Raw genomic sequence first — 26,722 nt, 5'->3', positions numbered from 1 at the left:
CTTCTCCAGGCTAAACATACCCAGCTCCCTAAGCCGTTCCTCATAAGGCATCGTTTCCAGGCCTTTGACCATTTTGGTTGCCCTCTTCTGGACACGTTCCAGCTTGTCAGTATCCTACCACATGTTGGCAGGACATCTGCCATGTTAATATAATAATAAAATAACAATAATAATATTTATACCCCACCCATCTGGCTGGGTTTCCCCAGCCACTCTGGGCGGCTTCCAACAAAACATTTAAAATACAATAAAACATCAAACATTAAAAACTTCACTAAACAGGGCTGCCTTCAGTCAAGTTGTTTTTTCCCTTGACATCTGACGTGAAGGCCCTCTGCCTGGTTCCCTATAACCTCACTTCTCGCAGGGAGGGAACTGCCAGAAGGCCCTTGGTACTGGATCTCAGTGTCTGGGCTGAACAATGGGGGTGGAGACGCTCCTTCAGGTATACTGGGCTGAGGCCGTTGAGGGCTATCAAGGTCAGCACCAACACTTCAAATTGTGCTCGGAAACGTACTGGGAGCCAATGGAGGTCTTTCAGGACCGGTGTTATATGGTCTCCACTCCCAGTCCCCAGTCTAGCTGCCGCATTCTGGATTAGTTGCGGTTTCCGGGTCACCTTCAAAGGTAGCCCCACGTATAGCGCATTGTAGTAGTCTACGTGAGAGATAGAGCTGGTGAGGCAGTCTGCAGGCAGGTAGGGTCTCAGCCTGTGTACTAGATGGAGCTGGTAGATAGACACAGAATTGACCTGCGCCTCCATGGACAGCTGTGGGTCCGAAATGACTCCCAGGCTGCGCACTTGGTCCTTCAGAGGCACAGCTAACCCATTCAGGACCAGGGTGTCCTCCACACCAGCCCGCCCCATGTCCCCAAAACAGTACTTCTGTCTTGTCAGGATTCAACCTCAATCTGTTAGCTGCCATCCATCCTCCACCCGCCTACGGACACTCACACAGGACCTTCACCGCCTTCACTGGTTCTGATTTAAAAAAGAGGTTTGTTGTTGTTTAGTCATTTAGTCGTGTCCGACTCTTCGTGACCCCATGGAGCAGAGCACGCCAGGCACTCCTGTCTTCCACTGCCTCCCACAGTTTGGTCAGACTCATGTTGGTAGCGTCAAGAACACAGTCCAACCATCTCATCCTCTGTCGTCCCCTTTTCATTGTGCCCTCCATCTTTATCAACATCACGGTCTTTTCCAAGGATTCTTCTCTTCTCATGAAGTGGCCAAAGTACTGGAGCCTCAGCTTCACGATCTGTCCTTCCAGTGAGCACTCAGGGCTGATTTCCTTCAGAATGGATAGGTTTGATCTTCTTGCAGTCCATGGGACTCTCAAGAGTCTCCTCCAGCACCATAATTCAAAAGCATCAATTCTTCAGCTTATATGTATATTGTTGTTGTTGTTTAGTCGTGTCCGACTCTTCGTGGACCATAGCACGCCAGGCACTCCTGTCTTCCACTGCCTCCCGCAGTTTGGTCAAACTCATGTTCGTAGCTTCGAGAACACTGTCCAACCATCTTGAGGTAGAGCTGGGTATCATCCACATCTTATGAACACCGAGCACTGGCACCTTCAGTTGGTGCTAGGGGAAAAACTGCCACCAGAAATTCTGGAGAGCCAAGTGTAAAAACAGATAAACACTGCTGGCCGCAGTGCAACTCAAAAATAGCTGCTTCCCAAGGTTTTAATCCTCCAATGGCATCCTCCAGAACCTCTTCCCTCCATGCACCCACTCCTGTAAAACTTGTGATTCCTGCTATCGATCATGAAATAGCGGTTGTTGATGTCCAGCAAGCCCGGTGCCCCCGCCAAATTGTATTGTTCTGCAGCTTTGTTGCTTCCTCCCCCACCCCCACCCCCCAATACATTTCAGGCTATTAAACACCATCCTTTCTCCACCCAGCCAGCCGAGTCATAAATGTGTCAGTAACTTGCTGGACTTTGTCATCTTGCTCTGAGTTACTCTGCTCTTTTTTCCTGCTGTCAGCAAAACAGGACACTCTCATGCTGAAAAGCAATTTGCTGAGTGTTTCAGGGACGGCTTCTCCCTCTGCCTGCCTTCCCCCCGCCCTTCCCCCAAAATCCCAGGCCTAACAGTGACTACTTTGCCCTGGGAAGACCAGATGTCCTCTTCTGCCAACTTCCCTATTAAATCTTCATTTGATCGTTTAATCTTCGTCTGCCAGCTCCTCGGTAACATGCAAGCTGCCTTGGCAATAGCTGCCCGCTGCCAGCATAAATTTTTCTGTCTGGACCTGTTACCAGAGAATCCCGCAGCTCATCGTGGGAAGAGCGTGGTTTCGGTCCAAAGGAGAGCCAAACACAAGCTACATCTAGGGAGGGTGATAATCTGGGGGTGCTGACTCAGAAGGGCTGAACCCCTGAGCCCCCTAATATTTGCTAGCGGGGGGATGAGCCTCTGCAATGTTCGTCTGGGCATCACATGTGACGTCGCCACTCCGTTGCATGCAATGCCCAGTCATTGGGCAGTTACACGAACCAGGAATGTGGCGGCACCTTCTCTTGTCACTGCCACGGGGCTATATAGGCTGCTTCCCCTCCATGGCAGGAGTCGACGGGCATCATGCTCGACGTCACACACGACCCGTGGATGTGGCGTGCAACATCAGCCCCCCCCCCCAAGCTCCTGAGTCGGCGCGCGATGATAATCCCAAGTGAGGGACAGGTGGATAATTCCAGTGTCATAGTGATAATTCCGAGCGAGAGAGATCATTCAGAAGGAGGGACAGGTGGATAATTCCAGTGTCATAGTGATAATTCCGAGCGAGAGAGATAGATCATTCAGAAGGAGGGACAGGTGGATAATTCCAGTGTCATAGTGATAATTCCGAGCGAGAGATAGATCATTCAGAAGGAGGGACAGGTGGATAATTCCAGTGTCTTAAGCGAGGGACAAAAACATTTCTAGATGCCGTGCATCATTTTCTGCTCATCTATCACATCTCCTTTCTCACACTTTACGTTGGGGGGGGGGGGGTAAGTGTCTTGCTTTTCTTCTTCAAGAAGCAGATTCCATCTGCATAAAAAAAACTTTTTATGATTGTTCATTAAGCCTCCGAAAGACACGATCGCAAAAGAGGTATGATTCATCAGCTCGGAATGGGTGCCTCAGGAATTAATTAACTCCTTTTTTTAATGCTCTGTTTCCCCCCCCCCAACTGCATTAGGTAAACTACCCACCTGCACTTTGCACCGATCTGCTGACTTTGTCAAGTTGCACCCATGCTGTTTTCTTAATGCCGCTTGTTAAAAATCTGTAATAATTAAGTGCAATGGGAAAAGGGGAAGGGGAATTTCTGCCTGGAAACTTTAGAGTGTTTTCTGCAAATGTGGAAGACACACCCGAAGACCTTTTGACACCCAAGATGTACATTTTTTAAAGGACCTGCCCTATTTTTGTGATTGCAAGTTGTTTTAAACTTTATTTTAGATTGTTGTAACCTGCCCCTGGGACCTTATGGTGAAGGGAAGGTACTAAAATCGCCATCCTCACCAACCTCCCTCCTCCCTATAGCACAGTGTTGTACAGTGGTTAGAGGGTCACGCTAGGACCTGGGAGACCAGTTAAAATCCCCACTAGGTCGTGACGCTCACTGGGAGACCCTGGCCTACCTCACAGGGTTGTTCTAGGGATGAGGACGGGGAGAACCACATTTGCTAACTCCAAGTCCTTGGAGAAAAAAGTGGGGATGCATATAATTGCAATTAATGAGTAAATGGAGGAGAGGAAAGCGAGACCAGGAAAGGATAGAAAGGAGAAAGTGGGCGTGCAGGGGAGGGACGGGGAAATCTGAAAAGCTTCAGTTTCTCTCCGTTTCCAGTTTTTCCAAGCTTAGATTATTTTCTACATTCCCACATCAGTTCGAGATTCTTTTCTTTAAAAGAAAGTTTGCATCAAAACCCACCAATTTTTTTTGTACGTAGTTTTGCCCAATTACACATTTGCTTTTTGCAAAGGCAATCTCCACTAACGCAAAGCGTCTTTGTATCGACGGCTCGAATTGTCTGAATACGGTATTACGATCTGAATGCCGTACTGGAGTCGGACCATTTCTCAGAATATATCGCCCAGCTCTGGTCGGCAGAGCACAAGATTCTTAGTTTCGGGGCCGTGGGTTCAAGATTCCTACACTGCATGGGATTGAACCCTCACCATCCTTTCCAACTCTACAATTTTATGAACATATCCCCACACCACCACCGAAAGAAAAAGTTTCAAAACGTTTCAAAAGTTTCAAAACTTTTCAAAAGTTTTAAACTTCTTGGCAGAACTCCCACCCCGCTGCTAAAACGCCATGCCAGAATTGGGTACTTCCTGCCTGCCTGTAAAAAAAGGTAAAGGACCCCTGGACTGTTAAGTCCAGGCCAAGGCAACTCTGTGGTTGTGGCGCTCATCTCACTTTCAGGCTGAGGGAGCCGGCGTTTGTCCACAGACAGACAGCTTTCCGGTTCATGTGGCCAGCAGGACTAAAACGCTTCTGGCACAACGGGACACCGTGATGGAAACCAGAGCCGGAGCAGTACCTATTTATCTGCTTGCAATGGCGTGCTTTCTAACTGCTAGGTTGGCAGGAGCTGGGACAGAGCAACGGGAGCTCACTCCGTCGCGGGGATTTGAACCGCCGACCTTCAGACTGGCAAGCCCAAGAGGCTCAGTATGTGGAGGGAGCCCCATGGCAGGACAGCTGGTCAAGCTGCTCGCTCTGCCCACCGCCCCCACCACCGTACAGAGACACTGGGACAAGCAAGCTGGCTATACGTATTTAATTTACAGAGGTGGTAGAAGAATCTACTGCCATGATAGCACTTGCCCAGATCAGGCCGAATCTGAGTGTTTGGGGCAGGCAGGGTGGAGAGTGTGTATGTGTGTGTGTGTGTCTTGGGGCTGAGGGCCGTCCCAACCCCTCACAGCCGCAGCTCCCCTCCCAACCGCTCTGTGTGCCAAGCTTGCAGCGGAAGGACAACCATGGGGGAGGGGGGAGGAACAGGACCCTCCATTCCCCGGAGCAGCAACCCAAGCTGAAAGACCTTCCCCTGCCCCATAGAGCCATTTCCCTTCTCCGCTCCGCAACCATAGTTCAGGCCTTCAACATCCACCTGCAAAAAACGGTTGCTCAGCAAACGAGCATCTCTTTGGTTCTGCTGGCAGGTGGGCACCGTGCAGGGCAAGGCTATCGCCTGAAGCACAGGAGGAATGGGTACGCCGAGCTGGGCTACTTTGGCAAAGTGCACCTCGGACTCCTTAGTTCCGCAATCCAAAGCGGGGGTCTTTCCTCGCTTGTCCTCCCCCGCAGCGAGGCCAAGAAACTCCCGAGAGTTTGGCACACTGTTCCAGTGTCAAGGTAACACCCAATGACCGACAGCTGGCAGGGGGGGCCCGCAAGTCGTTCCCTGCTGTCGGCCTTGGAGCCAGCACCCCTGCGTCCTCGGCAAAGCAGCGCCACACCCAAGTTGCCCTCCTGTCCGGCCTCCGTGCGAGGAAAAACGCGCTGCTCCCGTGGTCTGGCAGGATGTTCTGGCAGAGGCAGGCAGAGGAGACGCTGAGCTCATAAAATCTGCTCGGTGCTTGATGCAGAAATGTCCAGCAGTCTCCAGGCAGCATAAGGGTTGAGCTCGTCCGGGTCTCTGCAGAGGGCCCAAACGTAGAGCATCCGTAGAACTTTATCCTGCAATGGGGGGGACGTTCAGAGTTACGGCCAGTTCACACCACAGTATGGGCACTAGGGTGATAACATTTTGACTCTCCACCCCCCCACCCAATTTCCGGTATCATAAACACTGGGGAAGGGACTAATTCTTCTCAGTTGTGAAAAAAGTCAGCCCAGAATGAAAAGCTGGAATCGCCATGCATATAACTCATAAATATTTTATAAAAAAAACTTTACAGAACTGTTTAGAACTTTTGCAGCTGCCTGAGACTTCCTAAACCTGTATTAGGAGAATCGCCGGAAGCAGGAGCCATCCGTACGCTGGATTCCCAAGGAGTAATCGGTGCGCGCAGAGAGCGCAATCCAAGCGAGGCAGGAACATTGCGTTGCATGCAGCAACGCAATGCAGCAGAAACAAAGGACAAGCCACCACCTCTGTTTATTCTAAGCAGTAAGAAGCAATGTACAATGTGCAAAACGCTGTACAAGTATTAGAAAACCTGAAGCTCTGCTTTGCCTGTACGCATGCTATGCACGCTGCATAATACATGATATAGTTACATATACAAAAATTGGTTCATTGATTTCGGGGTGACCTTCCACCCCCCCACCCCCCAAAAAAATAATATTTGGAAATGATGGTTCATTCCTTTGTTTTTAGGCAAAAGTTCATCTAAACTGCAGGAACATGAAGTTGTAAAGAGGTTATAACCCTAATGGGCACCACCCTGCTATTTGATAATAGAATGGTACCTCGGTTTAAGTACACAATTGGTTCCTGAAGTCTGTACTTAACCTGAAGCGAACTTTCCCATTGAAAGTAATGGAAAGTGCATTAATCCGTTCCAGACGGGTCCGCGGAGTACTTAAACTGAAAGCACTCAAACCGAAGCGTACATAACTGAGGTATGACTGTTCCATACTTTTCCGTCTATAAGACACCCCCATGTATAAGACACCCACTAATTTGGGGGCACTCAGATTTAAGAAAATGGGGGGAGATTGCCCAGAGTTGTTGAGCTTTTTTGTGGAAGATTGCCCAGAGTTCTTGAGCTTTTTGTAGGGGGGTTTGCCAAAAATCGCTCACCCGCGCGTGTCAGAAAATCCACCTCCCGTCTGTCCCATCGCCGACAGAAGCTGCCAATCGCCCGCCCAACTGCCGGAGCGTCAACCGATCAACACCACCCACTGACGCAGCAACCAATCAAACGTCCACCCTGTGCACTATCCATGTATAAAGACGACCCCCCACTTATTGGCATGATTTTTAAAGGAAAAAACCATAGTTTTATACACGGAAAAGTACGGTAGTCATAGTTGCTTTGAGACCCCGTCTGTCAAGAGAGGTCTGTCTAGCCTAGATCAGCAGGTTGGATTCAACAGAAGGTTAAATAAAGACAGCTAACGAGGCTTGAGTGCACAAGGCATGTTGGGCAAATTTTACTCACTGGGTCTCCTTCCACGACTTCCCCCTTCTGGTTTTTGATCACCATGACTATCTGAGCTTGGAAAGTGATGATCAACACGGGTCCCTGCTCCATCATCTTGCCCATGGCGAGCTGCAGAGAAAAACTTCAAGTCACTAGTCCATAACGGTGCTGGGTAGCTCAGTTGGAAGAGTGTGAGGCTCTTAATCTCAGGGTTGTGGGTTCGAGCCCCACGTTGGGCAAAAGATTCCTGCATGGAAGAGAGGGTTTTGCCGGACTGCTGTTGGGAGCCAGAGCCAAGCGTAGTTCAGCGATTAAGAAAAAAACCGTGGCGTCAGTGAAGTTAGCTCTCTATTCAAAGAAGGCAAGACAGCGCAGGGAACTGTTCCCAGTAGGTCTTGGCCTAATAGGTAAAAGGTAAAGGACCCCTGGACGGTGAAGTCCAGTCCAAGGCGACTAGGGGGTTGCAGCACTCATCTTGCTTTGAGGCCAAGGGAGCTGACGTTTGTCCACAGACGGCTTTGCGGGTCATGCGGCCAGCAGGACTAAACCGCTTCTGGCCCAACGGGACACTGTGACGGAAACCAGAACGCATGGAAACACCGTTTACCTTCCCACCACAGTGCTGCCTATTTATCTACTTGCACTGGCGTGCTTTCGAACTGCTAGGTTGGCAGTAGCTGGGACAGAACAACAAGAGCTCACTCCATCGCGGGGATTCGAACCGCCGACCTTCAGATCGGCAAGCCCAAGAGGCTCAGTGGTTTAGACCACAGCGCCACCAGCATCCTAATGGACTAATAAGGCAGTTGCGAGGAATGAAGGTCCCTGCCTTCCCACCGCTCTCCCAAGTCTCCTCGTCTCCAGGCTCTGCTATTAAGGCTCTGCCGCTGGACAGGAGGGAGCGAAAGAAGAGCCCTTTGGCTGACAGGTGTCCCAGTCCAGGCCAAGAAAGGGGGGCAGGCACTCACGTCTACATTGTCAACGTCCAAAATCCTGGAGTGGAACTGAAGCCCCATCGCTTTCGCTTGCTGAATCGGGTGTGCCAGCTGGCTGTAAGTCTGAAAGAAGTTATTTCCATAGTGTTATTTATTAAATTTATATATGACCCTTTCCTTCAAGGCAGGGCCGTCTTAAGCGCCCCTCGCGCCATGGTGCGCCGGATCTCTCCGGCGCCCTCCCACCCCGTTTCCCAGCGCGGTTGGCGGGTGGGCACTGCGCGGCGGGCGGACACAGCGCGATCTCTCCGGCGCCCTCCCGCCCCGTTTCCCAGCTCGGTGGGCGGGTGGGCGCAGTGCGCAGCTGCGCGGCGGACCGGCCAGCCAGCGGGTGGGCGCAGCTCGCGGCGCCCTCCTGGCAGGCCGGCGCCATGGTGCCCTGCGCCACCCAGCCTATACGTAGGGCCGGCCCTGCTTCAAGGAGCTCAAGGCAGCGCACTTGGGTCTCTCCCGCCCCCCCCCAATCGCCCATCACTGGGCGATATCAGTTTTTCAACATTGTGGAACAAGCAGCATCAGCCCAGCAGCCGCTAGAGCCAGGAGGAGGCAGCTGTTTTTTTTCAGATCTGCCCCCTTTTCTCAATGGTTTCTTCCTGAAATGGCTGCAGCCAACCAACAAAAGGGGGAAACTAATTTGCCCGGTCTCGTCTGATCTCGCTCCCTCCTTCCATTGTTTCTGCCCCCAAAATGGGTGCCACTAACCAGCAAAGCAGAAACAAGCAAGCAAAAGCCTGGAAGAAAGCAAATTGACTCTGCAATGTTTATAGTGAAGTTTGAGGATAATTCCTTATGTGCGGATATATGAATTTTCGCATACTGAGCAGGAAGACAGCGGGACCTGTGTGCAGTGGCATAGCCTGGGTTGCCAGTGCCCGGGACTGCACAGGAGGAAGAAAAGGGATGTAGTACGCATGCACATTTAATGGCCTAACGGCATCCGCGCCACACAGATCGCAACTGCTGAAGTTGTCAGTTTGCATTTCTTAGTACCGGAAGTATTGATCTGATGTGTAGAGATCTTTCCTATTCTACTTAATTCAAGAGGGTTCTGGAAGCTTCTCTGTGTGAAAGAAACAAGCAGAGGGTTCCTGATGTTTGGGTTATTCCTTCAGAGAAGCTGAGTACAGATGGTTTAAACTGGTTCTGTTATCTCTTCTGTCAAGGTCATGCTGACTATCTTTCTCTTTCTCTTTCTCTTTCTCTTTCTCTTTCTCTTTCTCTTTCTCTTTCTCTCTCTCTCTCTCTCTCTCTCTCTCTTTCCCTTCTGACTGTGTGGAGAGTTTATGCTGGAGTTTGTTAGAGGTAGAGAGAATTACTGATCTATGTACTGTTTGTTGTTTTCTTGTAAATAAACCTGTATATAGTTACTCAGTACTAGTGGCAGTGAGTTCCTGTGTCAAGCTACTTGCCTTCAACTGCGACCAAGGAGTTTCCGCTGTGCCTGTGCTTACTCTGCTTAAGTCCAACTGGTGTAGTTGGCATTTACAAACAGCCTACAATTCTTTAACAGCTTAGTGATTTCTTATAGACAGGGCCAATCCTGAATGTATTGGATTTGTGACCATTATGCTCATTTGCCTTCAGTAGCAGTAAAGCCTTGCTGGGTGAAATACAATTGCCTCTGGTCTATTTTTTGGGAATCCTGCACGACGTGTTAAAGTTTTACTCTGCTAGCTATACATCGGAGTTCTGCTCTGGATCAATATTGAGTAGAATTCCATGGCAGAGGTAAGGAAAGAAGAGCTGTTCTGTTGCCAGGAGACGTCCCTCGTTCTCATGGAGAAGCCGTTTTCAACGGAGCCCAGCTGTATGGAGGCAGGGCCAGGTGTTGAATTTTTGCACCCCTAACAACTGTGAACCTGGGGCAACTGCCCCTGGGGCCTGCCACCACGCTACGCCACTGCCCGTGTGCATGAAGTTAAAAAGAGCATCCCTGGATGTAATCCAGCAACCTACCCTTCTTGTAGAGGCCAGCCAGGAGCCTTTGGGAAGCCAGCGAGCAAGGTGTGAGCTTTCATGTCCTTGCAATGTCTTTTGGGACACTCCTGAATGTCAGGATGGAAAGATGGCCACCACCACACACACCCCATGAACCCCGCCAGGACAACCAGGCCATCTCCCTGGGGCAAACACTCACCGCCTCGTAACACCAGTCCTTGAGGATATCCAGGTCTCCGGTTATCATGGCCTAAAGAAAGGAGAGGCAACAGAGCATCACACACAAGGAGCTGCCATCACAGAGGGACAAGCAGAAGCAGGGCCGTCCTTCCTATTGGGCTGACTAGTGCGGTGCGCCAGGGCGCCCGCCGGGCAGGGGGCACATCAAAGAGGCACACTGAGACACTGGCTCCGCCTCGCCCCGCTCCCTTCCCAGCAGCGGTGGCAGATCTGCCTCTGTCGGGGGAAACCTGGACCTGGGCTACCTTCCGCCCACACTCCTTCAAGTCACAGCGAGCACAGACAGCACTGCCCCACAATGCTCCGTGGCACCTCATTTGCATGCATCCAGGAGCTGGGACAGAGCAATGGGAGCTCACCCTGTCGCGGGGATTTGAACCGCCGACCTTCCGATTGGCAAGCCCAAACGGCACAGTGGTTTAACCCACAGCGCCACCCGCGTCCCATAACAGAATATTGAAAACACGTGAAAAGTACAACCCCCTGCAATGCCCTCTTGTCCTCTAATTCCTCACAAGGGACCCTTTCCCTCTCGTACGTATCATTTCCACTGGGCAAGGGCAGCACTTTCAGTTTAAGGTGGGTTTTTGTGGGTTTTTTTCTTTTGTTGTTTTACTGTGCTTGTGTAACTGCAGGAGAGCACAGATGCCGGAGAGACAGGGAGAAGCCAGCCAGCCTCTGGCTCCCGGGCCCTGACTCCAGACAGAGATGATTTTGTTCCTTTGAACTGCCCCGAGACCTCCGGGTATAGGGTGACATATAAATTCAATAAATAAATTAAAATGAATAGAGGAAGATCCTGCCTCATCTCTCCTTTCTCTGGACTTTGACACCTTCCTGAAAGCCATCAGTTGACTCTCCCTCTGCTGTGATGCCAAGGCCACTGCCCACATTGCCACCTTTACGCGAGCCACCGAACTATCGCTACCTGGGCCCACAAGAAACCCCTGCACCCCTGCCGCCTTCCCCTCCCCCCGGCCCCGGACCTGCCTCTAGGATGTTGGGGATGATGTCGTCCTCGCACTGCTTGAGGAACCGGTCCTTGTCGAAGTTTGGGTCGACGCGGAGGATCTCGGTCAGGACCCCCGACATTTCAGTCTTGGAGAACAGCCCGCCTGCCGATACAAACAGAGGCAACACAGGGTTGGAACAAGGAGGGGATTCAGAGTCGCGGCGGCGGCGGGGGGGGTATGAGAAAAAGAGCCAGGCTTCCGGAGGATCTGACATCCTCGACTTTAATCAACGGCTTGGTTCCTGGGGCCAAAGGGATCGGCAAGGGACCCAAAACTCTCAGCTTTGCTTCCCTATGCCGTGAAAAACCAAGCTGCTTGTCCTTAAGACCATGGGGATGGGGGTGGAGGGGAGAAACGCTGTGTGCGGCATCTGGAAGAAGCCAGAGAAAGAGAGACCCAAATGGGCTTCTTCCTACAGGTGCCAAGACAACACTTCAACCGCTAAACCACAACGTGGAACAGGCATCCCCCCCACCCCACCTATGAGCAGCCGACTACGTCTATGTGCACCACTGGAAAACAGATAGATAGGTTTGAACCAGGAAATGGCGGGAGAGAGCTAGAGAGTCCTCGTGGCTCATGAGGAGACCCTCCTGGAGTCCAGAGAGGGTGTCAGTGAGGGTGGAGGAAGCTCCAAAGGGACTGGAGGCGCAGTGGGGCTGTTTACACTGCTCAGCCTCCCCGTCATCTAGCAGCTGACACGTGGGGTAGCGCAACAGCCGCAGCCACCTTTCCACCCATCCTCCAGTCTCCAGTCAGCCCCAGAGCTTCAACTCTAGTCAAAGAGGGAGTTGTGTGCAGAGAGAGGGGTGGAGAGCCATTTTACCTTGTGAACCGCACGGATACCTGAGGGCAAAGGTAAAAGGTAAAGGACTCCTGGACGGTTAAGTCCAGTCCAAGGCGGTCTAGGGGGTTGCGGTTCTCATCTCGCATTCAGGCTGAGGGAGCCGGCATTTGTCCACAGACAGCTTTCTGGGTCATGTGGCCAGCAGGACTAAACCACTTCTGGCGCAAGGGGACACCATGACGGAAAGCAGAGCGCACAGAAACACGCAGTTTAGCTTCCCACCGCACCGGTACCTATTTATCTACTTGCTTTCGAACTGCTGGTTGGTAGGAGCTGGGATGGAGCAACAGGAGCTCACCCCGCCGCGGGGATTCGAACCGCCAACCTTCTGGTCGCCAAGCCCAAGAAGCTCACTGGTTTAGACCACAGTGCTACCCGCTTCCCTATAGGGCCAGCCAGCGGCACTTGAGAGTGGGGGAAGGCAAGGAGAGAGACTCACCGATGAAGTCTGTCATCTTGTCCGTCACAACGCGTGAGGCCCGGATGATGGCATTGTCGCTCTCGTCATATTTCATTTTCATTTCAAAGAACCCTGCGGGGAGGGGAACAGAATCAGCAGCGGCCTCAGCCCCATAAAAAAACATCCACTCTGCATGGGGGCATTCCTCCAGGTGAAGAGACCCAACAAGGCCTAATTTGGTCCCCCAGGCCGTTTGGGCCAATAAAATTATTATTATTATTATTATTATTATTATTATTATTATTATTATTACCCTGCCCATCTGGCTGGGTCTCCCCGCATGCGGCTCCCAACAGGATATTAAAAACATGATAAAACATCAAACATTAAAAACTTCCCTAAACAGGGCTGCCTTCAGATGTTTTCTAAAAGGAAGATAGTTGTTTATTTCCTTGACATCTGATGGGAGGGCGAACCACAGGGCGGGCGCCACTACCAAGAAGGCCCTCTGCCTGGTTCCCTGTAACCTCACTTCTCGCAGGGAGGGAACCGCCAGAAGGCCCTCGGAGCTGGACCTCAGTGTCTGGGCTGGATGATGGGGCCGGAGACGCTCGCCTCCCTTACGCGTGGCGCTGGGCTCTGCCCAACTCTGCCTGCGTTTGCAGGACCAGGCCGGGGGAAGACGCTGGGAGGAGCTCTCCCTATAGATGCCACTTACGGTTGAACACCACGTTGTTGTCCTTGAACTCCTTCCACTGCTGGTACCATTTGGAGTCCTTGTGGAGAACCACGCCCATCGCCTCCCTGGGAGAAAAGGAAGAGCCAATGAGGGAGAAGGAGGCTGCCGGCCTGCTCATGATCATTATTTTTTATTATTTTTAAATTTCCATGCCGCCCTACAGCTGCAGGTCTCAGGGCGGCTCATAGCATAAAAGCACCATGGAAAAGCACAACGTGCATAGCAAAAAGCAAACAAACCTGAGAGCAACCCAATAATCCCTCCCTTGCCCCCAACACACTTTAAAAGGCACATCGGATGTCAATCAGCCGATGAATGCTTTTGCCTGGTGCCTAAAATTGTATAAGGCGCGTGGTGAGCCTCCTTGGGAAGGGAATTCCACACACAGGGAGCCACTACATAAAAGGCCCTGTTTTCGTGCTGCTGCCCTCCGGACCTCTCAAGGAGGAGGCACATGGAGAAGGGCCCCTTATGACGACTGCAGGATCTGTGTAGGTTCATAATATGTATTTTGTGTTTCTATATTGTGATTTTATGCTGTGAACCTGAGCCCTGAGACCTGTGGGTATAGAGGCGGTGTACAGATTAAATAAATGAAGTGCCAGAGACTGGACCTGGGGCTTTCTCTACGCAAAGCACTCGAGCTTCTCCCCACCCTGAGAGGGGCTGCTTTTCAACAAGTCACAGCCCCCATCCATCTGTTTCAACCTTGCCTACCACGACCAGCAGCAGCAGCAGTAACGGAGGGGCTCCTAGCAAAGACCCTGTCAGAGCAATCCTAGGGACCAGAGCTTGCCCCCAGCCTCCACCTGGGCTCCATCGACCCCCATCCTCTACTGCACGCTGCCGCCGGGCTTCCGCCTCCAGGGAAGCAACTGGCAGAACCCAGACACCCCTGCAAACCCCCCCCCACTCCACCCCAGCCATCACCCACTCGTTGGCTTCAAATATCCTCTCTTCCTTCAGCCTCTCGCCAGCAAACTCTGTCCGCTTCCGGAGCCTCTCCGGCCGCTTGTAAGGCCCCGTCTGGCTCAGGACACTCTCGTCAATCTCTTTCTTGACCGTCTCCACGCCCTGGAAGAGCAAGAGGCGGTTACAGCGGAGAGGGCAGGAGTCCCACAGACTCTTAACTGGACAGAGAAGACCTGAGCTGACAAACCCAACCCTGTAGGGTGCATTTGTGCATCCCCCGTCCCCCCCCCCCACCACAACCACCCTGCTGTTTCACTGTGTGGCCCGAAAAAAGCCCTTTTCTGCTTTGGCTGGCTTTTTAAAAAAATTAGGTAGATCTGCATTTCTTTTCTTCTTTTTAAAAATTATTTTTATTGATTTTTGCACAAATACTCCAACATAACAACTCCAAAACCACATAACAAATCTTTGGCTATCACAGCCTAAGACTTCCTTCAACCCCTTCTAATGGTTTTCTAAATTTCTAATTTTGCATTTTATTACTATGCTTATTGAGGGGGCGGGAGGCGCTGTGGTCTAAACCAGGGGTCCCCAAACCAAGGCTCGGGGGCCAGATGTGGCCGAATCGCCTTCTAAATCCAGCCTGTGGACGGTCCGAGAATCAGCATGTTTTTACATGAGTAGAATGTGTCCCTTTAATTAAAATGCATCTCTGGATTATTTGTGGGGCATAGGAATTCGTTCATATTCTTTTCCAAAATATAGTCCGCCCCCCCCCCCCAAGATCTGAGGGACAGTGGACTGGCCCACGGCTGAAAAACTTTGCTGACCCCTGGTCTAAACCACTGAGCCTAGGGCTTGCCAATCAGAAGGTCAGTAGTTTGAATCCCCGTGACGGGGTGAGCTCCCGTTGCTCGGTCCCAGCTCCTGCCAACCTAGCAGTTCAAAAGCACGTCAAAGTGCAAGTAGACATATAGGTGCCACTCTGGCGGGAAGGTAAACGGCGTTTCCATGCACTGCTCTGGTTCGCCAGAGGCGGCTTAGTCATGCTGACCACATGACCCAGAAGCTGTATGCCGGCTCCCTAGGCCAATAAAGCGAGATGAGTGCCGCAACTCCAGAGTCGTCCGCGACTGGACCTAATGGTCAGGGGTACCTTTACCTTTTTACTATGCTTATTATTATAAATCTACACTTACACCAGCTAATCTTAATCCTTTTCACAATAATTTATAAAATCCTCCTTCCAAAACTTCTTGCAACCCTACAAACAATGTTACTGGTAAGTAAGATCTGCATTTCTTTCTTTTTTTAATCCAGTGCCTCTGATCTAGCTGCCGATCTGCCTCTGCTCATCATACTGAGCTGCATGCCTCACATAAAACATCAGGGCAGGGTGCAGGAAAATAAAAACAAAAAGGTAGAAAAAACGCTGAAAGCAAAGCAGGGGAATCATTAAAATGAATGGCAGCCTCGGGGGACATTTGAGACATGTTCCAGGGATGCCCAACAGTAAAAAGCAAATATGCCTCTGCGTAAGAGAGTGTTCCACAGGGGGAAACTGAAGGCACTGTCTCTGGTGTAGGACAGCCAAGCCTCTCTGTAACAAGGGGGACAATTAACTCTGCTCTACAACTAATCCAGAATGCGGCAGCTAGACTGGTGACTTGAGGGGGACGCCGGGACCATATAACACCGGTCCTAAAGGATCTTTGTTGGCTCCCAGTACGTTTCAGAGCCCAATTTACAGTGTTGGTGCTGACCTCTAAAGCCCTAAACGGCCCAGGCCCTGTACCTGAAGAAGTGTCTCCACCCCCATCATCTAGGCCAGACACTAAGGTTCACAAGAGGTGAGGTTAGAGGGAACCAGGCAGAGGGCCTTCTCGGTGGTGGTGCCCTCTCTGTGGAACACCCTTTCCAAAGTGGGACCTGCCTAAAAAACGGCCTGCTGTGTGAATGCAGGGAGCGGTTTATCTGACAGCACACCTAATTGGCGGCCACATTACCCATGCACTAAGCGAGGGTATCTGTTACACCAGGTGAGGCTGGAAATGTTCCTTTATGGAACAAGCAGAGCACAACATACCTGGGAAATGGCCTTGAATGCTGCCGTCCGTCCCAGCTTCTCTCCTCCTCTGGTGACCGATTCTGCAGACTGCTTCGCAGTTTTGGTGGCTTCTTCCACACCTTCCTTTATCTTCCGGCCAATATCGCTCTTACTGACTTCGTCGAGGCTCTGCAGCCAAAGGGGAAGAAGCCCTTAAACGAGGCATGCCTGAAGAGGGTCATGCCATGGGGCATGAGCCCCATCAAAGAACAGCCTCCACCATACTAATGCTGAGCTCTCAAATACATATATAATTTTCCATCTTCTGCATACCAGTACGCCACTGGTACGCAAGACAGGTAAGTAATTCCAGAAGTACAGGTTATTCATAGATGTGCCAGTGACAATCGAGCGACAAAAGCGAACAAATTCCGCCCCCCTGGATGAAATGAAAAGAACTGCCACGAGGGAAACAGTTGGACCTGAGTATTATAGCAGCACTCAGAAGATACAGTGGTACCTTGGTTTAAGTACACAATTGGTTCCGGAAGTCTGTACTTAACCTGAAGCGTACTTAACCTGAAGCGAACTTTCCCATTGAAAGTAATGGAAAGTGGATCAATCCGTTCCAGACGGGTCTGCGGAGTACTTACAACTGAAAATACTCAAACCGAAGCGTACTTAAACCGAGGTATAACTGTACATCTTTTTGCAACTTAAGCATTAATCATAGTCCCAACGTTTGAGAAATGCAGGCAGCTTGGCTGCTGAAGTACAGCGTCCCCAAACCCACATCACAAAACTAGGCCAGGCAGCATTTGGTTTTCAGCACCATGGAATATCAGCAGCTAAATATCACAATGTACTGATATATCACAATGTCTGGAATTTTAGGAGCACTTTGCGACAGGGAATTCCATTAGCGCAAGCAGTTTCTGAGCCCTCGGTATGGTACCACGCCTAAGATTTCAGATTAAAACTGCAGAGTGGAAGGAAAGGAGGACCTTTTTCTGCCTCCCCACTTCCAGCTACTCTCTGAAGACTTACTGGAGAAGAGACCCTCTCAAGAATATTGGGGGTGGGGGGTGGGCAGGGGATGGACTAAACCGTGTGAAAAATGAACATAATATTTTAACTGCAGTTCATTCATTTTCAGCTTTGTATTCCTGTTATAAAAAAGTGCACCTAGACATTCTGTTGTTGCGCCCGTAACCTAGGTTTTGAGGTGCCATTTGGCTCCTAGCTTTCATATATCCTAGCTCCTAGCTCGGCAGCGGGTTGGACTGGATGGCCCTTGTGGTCTCTTCCAACTCTACGATTCTATGATATATCAGTTTCTAACACTGCCGCCCGCCTCTCAGCTGACCAAGGCAATTTGAGCCGGCAATACATCATGGATTCCCGGCCGCTGCCAGCACAGCGCTGGCAGGAAGCAGATTAGAGTGAGATACGCTGTGGTTGCAAGCAGCCAGGGAGCTGCAACATATCACTAGCTCAGTCTGAAACCAGGATTGCGGTTTGACCGTCACACCAGTTTCAGGCAACTGCTTGCAATACCACCCAGCTCTACACAAAACATACTCTGAGCAGCATATGAGAATCACTTGCTTGTGCTCATTCTCAGCTAGCCAAAGCCCTACCATCCAAGCACAACAGGGATCCAGCACAGTGCTTGAGCAGCGAGTCGATTTAATATTTGCATTCTGCTTTCCCCCTAACAACCAATGCTGGGCTCAAAGCGGCTTACATTAACCACAAGACCGTCAAATGAACAACAACAAAAATGAAACCGCTGCAATACCAAACACGACAGCATATAAATCAAACAAGAAATTCATCGAAACAATTGCTATGGTTCGTGGTAAACTCAATAGCATTGCCAGGATAGTGTTGCAGACCCGGATTCAAATCCCCCACTCCATCATGAAACGCGCGGGGTGAGCCTGGGCCAGTTACTGTCTCTCTTAGCCTAACCTACCTCAGAGGGCTGTTGTGAGGATAAAATGTGGGCTGAGGACAGGAACTATGAATGCTACCTTGAGCTTCTCAGAGGAAAGGTGAGATTATCAATGCAATAAATGATTACTTAAAACCTGAGGCTTGCCGAACTACCAGAAAAGGTCCATGTGGATCTATTCTAAAATGTTTCAATGGAAACTGAGAATGTAAGCAGCACAGAAATCTGACCAGCTGTGGGAGGGGCAGGCGAGTGGGAAGGAAGGAAATGGAGAGGAAGGGAAAGGGCACAGCTGGCTGGCGGGCACCCTCACCAGGGTCACTTCACACCCCCAACGATTTCTTGCAGATGCTGCCTGCCTTTTCTCATTCCAACCTTCCTCATTGTCCCCCTTTGATCCTTCCCCTTCTCAATCTCTAGGACAGGGAAGAGTCAGAAGTGTAAAACAAAACCAGGGGCTGAAGAGCTGTAGCCAACTAAGTCTCGTTGAAAAGCAGACCCGTGGAAATGTATGGACCTCTGTTTGGACATTCATTTCAGCGGGTCTGCTCTGAAATATAAGTAACACCAGACATAACCCTAAATAGTGATCCATCATATGGACATATACGAATACATACTTACGTCTTTGACAGTGTCTGTGATTTCTCCAAATTTCTTTTTAAGGACTTCAGAGGTCTTGACTGTCTCAGACTCTATTGTTTTCTGCAACGGAAGGGGAGACAACAGAAGCAAATCAAACTCTCCCTCTTATTATTGTCTAGTATTATTATTTTACCAAAGCATCCGGTGGCTGCTACGGGGGATTGCATTGTGTGTATGTTCTTGTAACAACCAATCAGGATGGATGTCTTCCCTGTCTCCTTTTTATGTTGATGTTATTTAATTTGCATTTTGTTTTCTTTAAATCATTGTCTTTTAGTCATTTCATTGTATTGGCATTGTTTTGCCGTTAGCTATCCTGAGCCCCAATGTGGCAGAAAGGCCAGATGCAGTTTATTTATTTCTAAGCAAACATAACCATGAGGAGTTGGAAGTCTTCCCTTTCATAAACGAAGGCTGGAATTTGCTGGATGCAATAAAGGTAAAGGTAAAGGGACCCCTGACCATTAGTTGCGCCCCTCCCCCCCAGGTCATTCCTTCCTTCAGACAGAAGCAGAAATGGTGTGTGGAATTGGACCAGGGGAAGAAGTGGCTTGACTTCTTAGCCCATATTTTTCTCTAATTTCCGCATCCCATGAAAACATCCTTCCTGAGATTTTAGCCAACATCAACTGGTGGTCTCAGTTACCAGAATGAACATTGGGGGGGGGGGGATATACTGATTATTAAAGGTAAAGGGACCCCTGACCATTAGGTCCAGCCGTGACCGACTCTGGGGTTGCGCGCTCATCTCGCATTATTGGCCAAGGGAGCCGGCGTATAGCTTCCAGGTCATGTGGCCAGCATGACAAAGCCGTTTCTGGCAAACCAGAGCAGCACATGGAAACGCTGTTTACCTTCCTGCTGTAGCGGTTCCTATTTATCTACTTGCATTTTGACGTGCTTTCGAACTGCTAGGTTGGCAGGAGCTGGGACCAAGCAACGGGAGCTCACCCCGTCACAGGGATTCGAACCGCCGACCTTCTGATCAGCAAGCCCTAGGCTCAGTGGTTTAACCACAGCGCCACCTGGGTGCTGGATGCAATAGTACAGGCCAATTTACACGCCTGAGACCTAATAATAATAGATCTCTGTACGAGGTGTGGGAAAGAAATAAAATGCTGTTGGAGTCTAAAACACCAAGGTGGATATCACCAGCAGAGGTATTAACAGTTAAGAAAGTAAATATGGAGAGGAGGCGGGCCACGTACGAGGAAATTTTGACAAAAACTGAAAAAGGCTGGAGACTGAAACCCTATGAAGAAATTAAAGGGGTACTAACAGGATGGATACAATACCATCAAATAAATGATGTTCTTAGAGAAGATAGGAAAATAGGATTTGAGGATAAAAGGTCCAAATTTCAAATAGAAGTGCTAGAAGGCAAAACAAAGCTTCTGTCAAAAATGTATGACCTGTTGTTAGAGTGGTATATAAAAGATGAGCTGACAAAAGAGGTGATGATTAAATGGGCAAAGGACTTTGGGCATAATATTGAATATGACGCGTGGTTGAAATTATGGAATCAAACTTTAAGATTTACAGCATGTACTGCCTTGAAAGAAAATATATATAAGATGATTTATAGATGGTACTTAACGCCAGTTAAACTAGCTAAAATGTATAGAATGAGTGATAAAGCATGCTGGAAATGTAAAGAGAGAGACGGTGAATTTTATCATATGTGGTGGACATGCGATAAGGTAAAAAGATTTTGGGAGATGTTATATAATGAACTGAAAAAGATGTTTAAATATACTTTTCCAAAAAAACCGGAAGCATTTTTGTTAGGAATAGGAGGAGAGATTAGAAAAGAAGATCAAGTATTGTTTATGTATGCGACAACCGCGGCTAGGACATTGTTAGCCCAAAAATGGAAATTACAGGAATTACCAACAATTGATGAGTGGCAGACGAAAATGATGGACTATGCTGAACTTGCTAGATTGACTTGTAAGATCCGTGACCAAGGTGAGACGAAGTTTCAAAAGGACTGGAGTAAATATGTGGACTATATGGAGAAAAACTGTAGATCTTTAAAAACACTTGCAGGACTGAAATAAATCCTACGAATTGACTAAAAGGGCAAAAAGGAACTGCAAAAAAAATGGAGTTAACAAGAAACCCGCATGAAGGGAGGGGGGGAAGTCCTAGCTCGGCAGAGCAAGATGTAAGAGGGAAATGTAAGATGCTATGTATAAAAGATTGTTCTTTTTTTATTTTAATTTGCTAAATTGGAAAATTGAATAAATTTATTTGAAAAAAAGAGACCTAATAATAATAATAGTAATAATAATAATTTATTTATACCCCGCCCATCTGACTGGGTTTCCCCAGCCACTCTGGGCAGCTTCCAACAGAAAAATGAAATAAAATAATCTATTAAACATTAAAAGCCTCCCTAAAGCCTCAACTCTGATAACAAGCCCCTGTGACTCAGTGCAGTAGAAGACATAACTTCGAAACAATGGCGTTCTCTCCAATCAATCAGAAGCGCCTGTGGAGCTGAGCCACTAGAAACCTGTGTTGCAAACAAGGAAATCGCTGGCTCCCTGTGGACGTAAGCAGGACTTTAGGTGAGCCGAACACAATACAGGAATTAACACGCTGAAGGATTATAAAAACAGCTAATGTGAAGTGTCTGGACTCCCAAGAAAAATCATGTAGAGCACTGTGACCATTTGAGCTGCTACATATTATTGACGTAGCCCACGTGTCCTTGGACTACACAACTCCCATCATCTTCCCTGGCCACTGGCCATGTTGAGACTGCTGGGAGATGAAGTCCAACAGCAATGTCTAGAGAGCCACAGGCTGCCCCATCCCAGCCTTAAGAGGCAAGCCCCTCTCTCATATGAAAACCCCTCTTCCAAACAGAGACATCTGCTCCTATCTATTACAATCAGGGGGGAATGTTGGCTCTTAAAGCAAGGGCAGGGAACCTGCCCCCCCCCCAGTGTCACTGGGCCACGACCCACATCATTGCTGGGTACTGGGGGCCCAGCAACTTCGGAGGGGGCAGTTTCCCCATCCTGCTCCTCAGTTCCAGTCCTTCTCTTTTGCTCTGGTCTGCAACTCCCAGGAAGAGGAATCGAAATGCACCAGAGAAAGGAATCCTCAACTGCACAAAGGAAACAGACTCACATATTTCCGCCTCGCTTCCTGCAGGGCCTCCGACTCTTCCAACTTCTTCGCTTCATCTCTGAACCTTTTAATACTTTCCTTCATCTCCTTGTTTTTGGCCAGCTCCTGTTTAATATTCTCCACAAAGCCGGAGATAAAACCTTTTCGGCCTCCAGAGGAGGAACATCGAGCCTAAAGAGAAGGTTTCCAGCGTTAACAGTGTGAAGCAACTTCCTTTTCAAATCGACCCTTTTATTCAGAACCATGAGGTCTGGAATCTTATTTTTTTTCTAAAGGGAAGTGCCATTGCTCAATCGCAGAGCACCTGTCTTGCATGCACAGGACCAAGGTCCAGTATCCAGGTAGGAAAGATCCATTGTTTGAAACCCTAGAGAGATGGTGCCAGTCAGAGTATTAGTTTATTGGTCCCTCCCTCCCGGCCTGGCAGTTCTTCCTCTGCAATGCCTAACTCTCAGCAACTGCCTCCACTCCAATTATGCACAAAAAGGTTTGATTTGCAAAGCATACCTGGTACAGCTCCAGCGCAGGTCTGCCAGTTCGATGCACAAAGAAAGCATGGTGCAAGGGGCCTGAGCTGCGTCCGGATACAAGCCATACATTTAAAAGGCATTTCTAGGAGGAGAAAGATAAGGTGCTCTTGTTTAATGGTGCAAAGCCCCCCTCCCTCTGTTGCAAAACAGGCTTGTTGTGGGATGGACAGCAAAGAACCCAAGCCTCCAAACCTCATTACCATCACCTTTCCCTAACAGAAACAATCAGCCACATGAGACACAGTGGTTAATTTTTTAAAGGAAGAGGTGCTGGGGCTGCATTTGTCTGCACCTCCAATATTTATTATTATTATTACTATTATTATTTACTTATACCCTGCCCATCTGGCTGGGTTTTCCCAGCCACTCTGGGCAGCTTCCAACAAGAGATTAAAAATACATTAAAAATATAGAGGGAGAGAGAGCTCTCATCTTTAAGACTGGATGGGTGTGTGTGCTTTTTTATTATTTTTAAAAAGACACTCTGAACACGCTCGATGGAATGCTCTTTGCAATACAGGCCAGTATTACTTTTTAATATGAAAGTATGCAGCAAAAGTAATGAGAGGTACTCTGCACATGCTCGGCAGCTCCCCTCCCTTGTCAGGGAGCCAGAAGCAAAATCCTCAAGGAAAAGCAAAAGAGAGGGGAACTCAGAGGTCTCTCCTCCCCCCTTCTCATGGGGCCCAAACTTCTCAACTGAAAGAGGGTCTGTTCATTCCTTAGCAGCACCGTCTCAACGGAAGGATGGGAGGGCCCTCTGCACGTGCTCAGGGGCTATGGGGGTTTGAGTCAAACGAGCACGCGGGACGAAGCAGCAAGGAGGGAGAGGGGGAAGCCTCGCTGCACGTGCGCAGCAGCTGCAGCGCATCCTTCCTCGCGGTGCCCGAGCCTCTCTCTCCTCGGAAGCAGGAACGGTAGGGCCCTTTGCACGTGCTCAGGGGCACGGTTTCTTTCGAAATGGGGCTTGAGTCAAGTTACCAGGCCCTGGCTCGGGGAGGTTTGGGGAAGGAGATTGGGGAGGCCCCCCCACAAGACACACACGAACGCGCCCCACCACCCTCGTCCCGTTCCCCCTTACCCGGCAACCCCACAGCGCGGACGCCGCCATCTTTCGAAGGGAGGGAAGGAGCAGGTCGACCTTCCCGCCGGCGCCTTCCGATGACGTCAGGGAGGGGAAGCGCCGGGCCTCTCCGAGAGCAGCCAGTCCGCAGGCGCAGAGAGGCGCTCGCTCCCCATTCGTTGTCTCGGTTGCCGCGGCAACGGCCTTTCCGGGCGACGGCGGCTTAGCCTCGTTATCCGGGTCTTTCTCGAAATGCTCTTCATTGGCTGCCTTGAGGATCGTTTATATATCGCCGAAGCTCACGAGGCGCCTCACAGGATGTGACGACATTTCAGAAGGTTCGCTTTGGACATGCCCAGGAGCTATCTGTTTATTCTACAGTGGTACCTCGCGTGTATATACAGTACAGAGCCACAGCTCCACTTACAGGGTCTACTGTGACATGAAACCAATTCACAATTCAACAGTTTATTTCAATAAATCATTCACAAATAGCTACGACTTGAGTACAAATGTTGGCAGCAGCAAATTTCTATTTTTAAACTCCTCTTTGCTGTGGCTTCAGTTTCTGCATTTCCCCCTCCCCCCCCCAACACTTCTTTATATAAAATTGTTGGCATGAGGGTCCTAACATAATCTTCTTGGGGCGGAATGGAGGTTGCTGAAGTTTTTAAGGTTTTTGGTTTCTAAGTGGGATTTTTTTAAAAAGAAAAAGAAAAATACATATTGAAATTTTATTTTGAGTCATGGAAGAAACAGATGTCTTTTATGGCTTACAGGTGCACCCACACAAACTCTCCAGCCCAGGTATATATAACGGAGTTTTAAATGACTAATTTAGAGGTCAGAGAGATAAAAAACTACCTGACATTTAGAAAATACCTAAAGGCAGCCTTGTTTAGGGAAGTTTTTAATCTGTGATATTTACGGTAATGTATTTTAATGTTTGTTGGAAGCCACCCAGAGTGGCAGGGGAAGCCCAGCCAGATGGGCGGGGTATAAATAATAAATTATTATATAATGCAGCATCTATGGCTCTGTTGTTGTTGTTGTTGTTGTTGTGCCTGAACTGAGACAAATTGATTCCAGTCTGCTGAGACCAAAGATTGGAAAGCATCCTAATATGAGATTGGGAGGTGAGAGGCAACATATCAAATGTCTTTCAGTAGCAAATGGTTTGCTGCTGAGGAGATTGCCACATTCATTGAAAGCCTCTTCTCCTAGACATTTCTGATCATGGTAGCTGCATGAGGAGCAAAACATCACTGTTCTTGGGGCTTGGAAGTTGTCAGTGTGTCCATTTGTCACTTGCTTCTTTCAGCAAACAAAAGTTTGTTGTTGTTGTTGTTGTTTAGTCGTTTAGTCGTGTCCGACTCTTCGTGACCCCATGGACCATAGCACGCCAGGCACTCCTGTCTTCCACTGCCTCCCGCAGTTTGGTCAAACTCATGTTCGTAGCTTCGAGAACACTGTCCAACCAACCATAAAAGTTTACATGACACAAATCAATAATGGTCACATTGACCTTAACATCCCATTGGTATTTCAGGTACAATAGTTTATATTGAATCCTTCAGAGGGCTTCAATTATAATAAATTGGTACAACTATTATAACATATTTTAGCAATATTACTTGGGAATATATTTTAATGTGTGTGACCTGCTGAAGGACATACTGTACTTGGCATTGAATGCTTGCTTTAAAACCCATGTAAAGGTGCAATGTGGGTTCTTTTCTTAGTTAAACACTTTTTAGCCCTTATTTTCAATCACTTTGGCTTGCTACAATGGTTTGCAGCCCCTAATAGTGCCCTCCCCACCTTTTAAGTTTTCTGTATTATTTCTTTGCCCACCACAACACACACACACACACACACACACACACACACACACTTTCTCCCTCCCTCCATGTTACATTCCTTCTTTCCTTTGGAGCTGAGCCTCCACACACTAGGTACTGATCCCGGAAAGTTAGCGGCAGGGCTCCCTTTCTGTCACTTTCCCTGCCAAACATGCATACAAATTCCACTGGGATATAAAGTTCAGAGAGGTTTCTGCCTGGAGTGAGGGAGACAAAACACTTGTTCATTGCTAAATGTTTAGGGTTTGAACTTGCAGCCTTCCTGTTTGAATGGGTAGTCCTTACTCATGCAAGGAGTCTCTTTATAAACAATCAGTTTCCCTCTCTGTGTGAATGATCACTAAAACAGCCCAACTTCTCAATCATTCTGTGTCAGCGTTTTCCCAGAAAATGAATTCGAAACATAACACGGTTAATTAAAAATGAATTACTTTGTTGTAACAAAATAAAAAAATACCTTCAGTAGCGGTGTTATGTATTGGTTTAATCTGTGTTCATGAGTTTCTTTGCTAGTCCTGTAACTACCTTTCCCGCTCCTGGGCGATTCAAATGGGTGCGGGGACAGTTGCTATTGGTTAACTTGTTAGCACAATTTGGATCCTCACTCTGATAGGTTCCCGCCAAAATCTAAATGTATCCTTTCCCCAACCCCTGCTCCTGAGAGTATAAAAGGAGCTCACCCTTTCCCTCCAGCCAGTCAAGATTCCTACTGCAATAAAGAAGACTGTTCTTGTTATACTTGACTCCTAGCAGTTCCTTGCTAGTATGCTGAATCACTATTCTGAGCTGACTTCACAAAGAGCTGAAATCACACTCACAACATAACAAGCACCTTAAAGACCAACTAAGTTTTTATTTTGGTATGAGCTTTCGTGTGCATGCACACTTCGTCAGATACAAGTTGTAGTTCCTATTCAGATTTTTATAATTTAATATAGTTTATAACTAACTTTCTCATACACAAGAAGTTAGAATTATTGCAAGACCTGTTCTCAACCTTCAGCATGAATTAATTATTGGGGAAATGGGCATTGTGGTTCCAGTACGCACGTACTTCACCTGGGAGTAAAACCCATTGAGCTCATCAGGACTCATTTCTGAATAGACATACATAGAACTGAATGGCACAATATGTGTTTCCTTTTCTGCTCTCCTTTAGCAGTGTCAGTTGTAGAAGTCACTGACTGTCAGGTGTGCTATACCTGTACAGTAATTCATTGTTGCCAAGTAAGAATACTCAAGCAATTTATAACTATTTTAGACAGGGGGAAGAGGGATTTATCCAGACT

General features: G+C 48.7%; 1 protein-coding gene across 1 annotated transcript; it reads right to left on the bottom strand.

The window, feature by feature from the left end:
- Nucleotides 1-4,776: 4,776 nt before the first annotated feature.
- TIMM44 (translocase of inner mitochondrial membrane 44) lies at nt 4,777-24,958 on the bottom strand. Its single transcript, XM_035120682.3, has 13 exons — nt 23,590-24,958; nt 22,486-22,590; nt 21,979-22,149; nt 18,817-18,897; nt 16,275-16,424; nt 14,211-14,350; nt 13,256-13,341; nt 12,577-12,669; nt 11,268-11,392; nt 10,237-10,287; nt 8,073-8,162; nt 7,123-7,233; nt 4,777-5,692 (listed from the first exon to the last, which is right to left on the bottom strand). The coding sequence occupies exons 1-13, from the start codon at nt 23,617-23,619 to the stop codon at nt 5,573-5,575; spliced, it is 1,353 nt and encodes a 450-aa protein (XP_034976573.2). The 5' UTR covers nt 23,620-24,958; the 3' UTR covers nt 4,777-5,572.
- Nucleotides 24,959-26,722: the final 1,764 nt, after the last annotated feature.

This window comes from Zootoca vivipara, chromosome 6 (assembly GCF_965207765.1).
Source record: "Zootoca vivipara chromosome 6, rZooViv2.hap1.1, whole genome shotgun sequence".
In the NCBI taxonomy this organism is placed as follows: domain Eukaryota; kingdom Metazoa; phylum Chordata; class Lepidosauria; order Squamata; family Lacertidae; genus Zootoca; species Zootoca vivipara.
The sequence above is the reverse complement of the archived record's forward strand: the minus strand, read 5'-3'. Positions and strand labels throughout refer to the sequence as shown.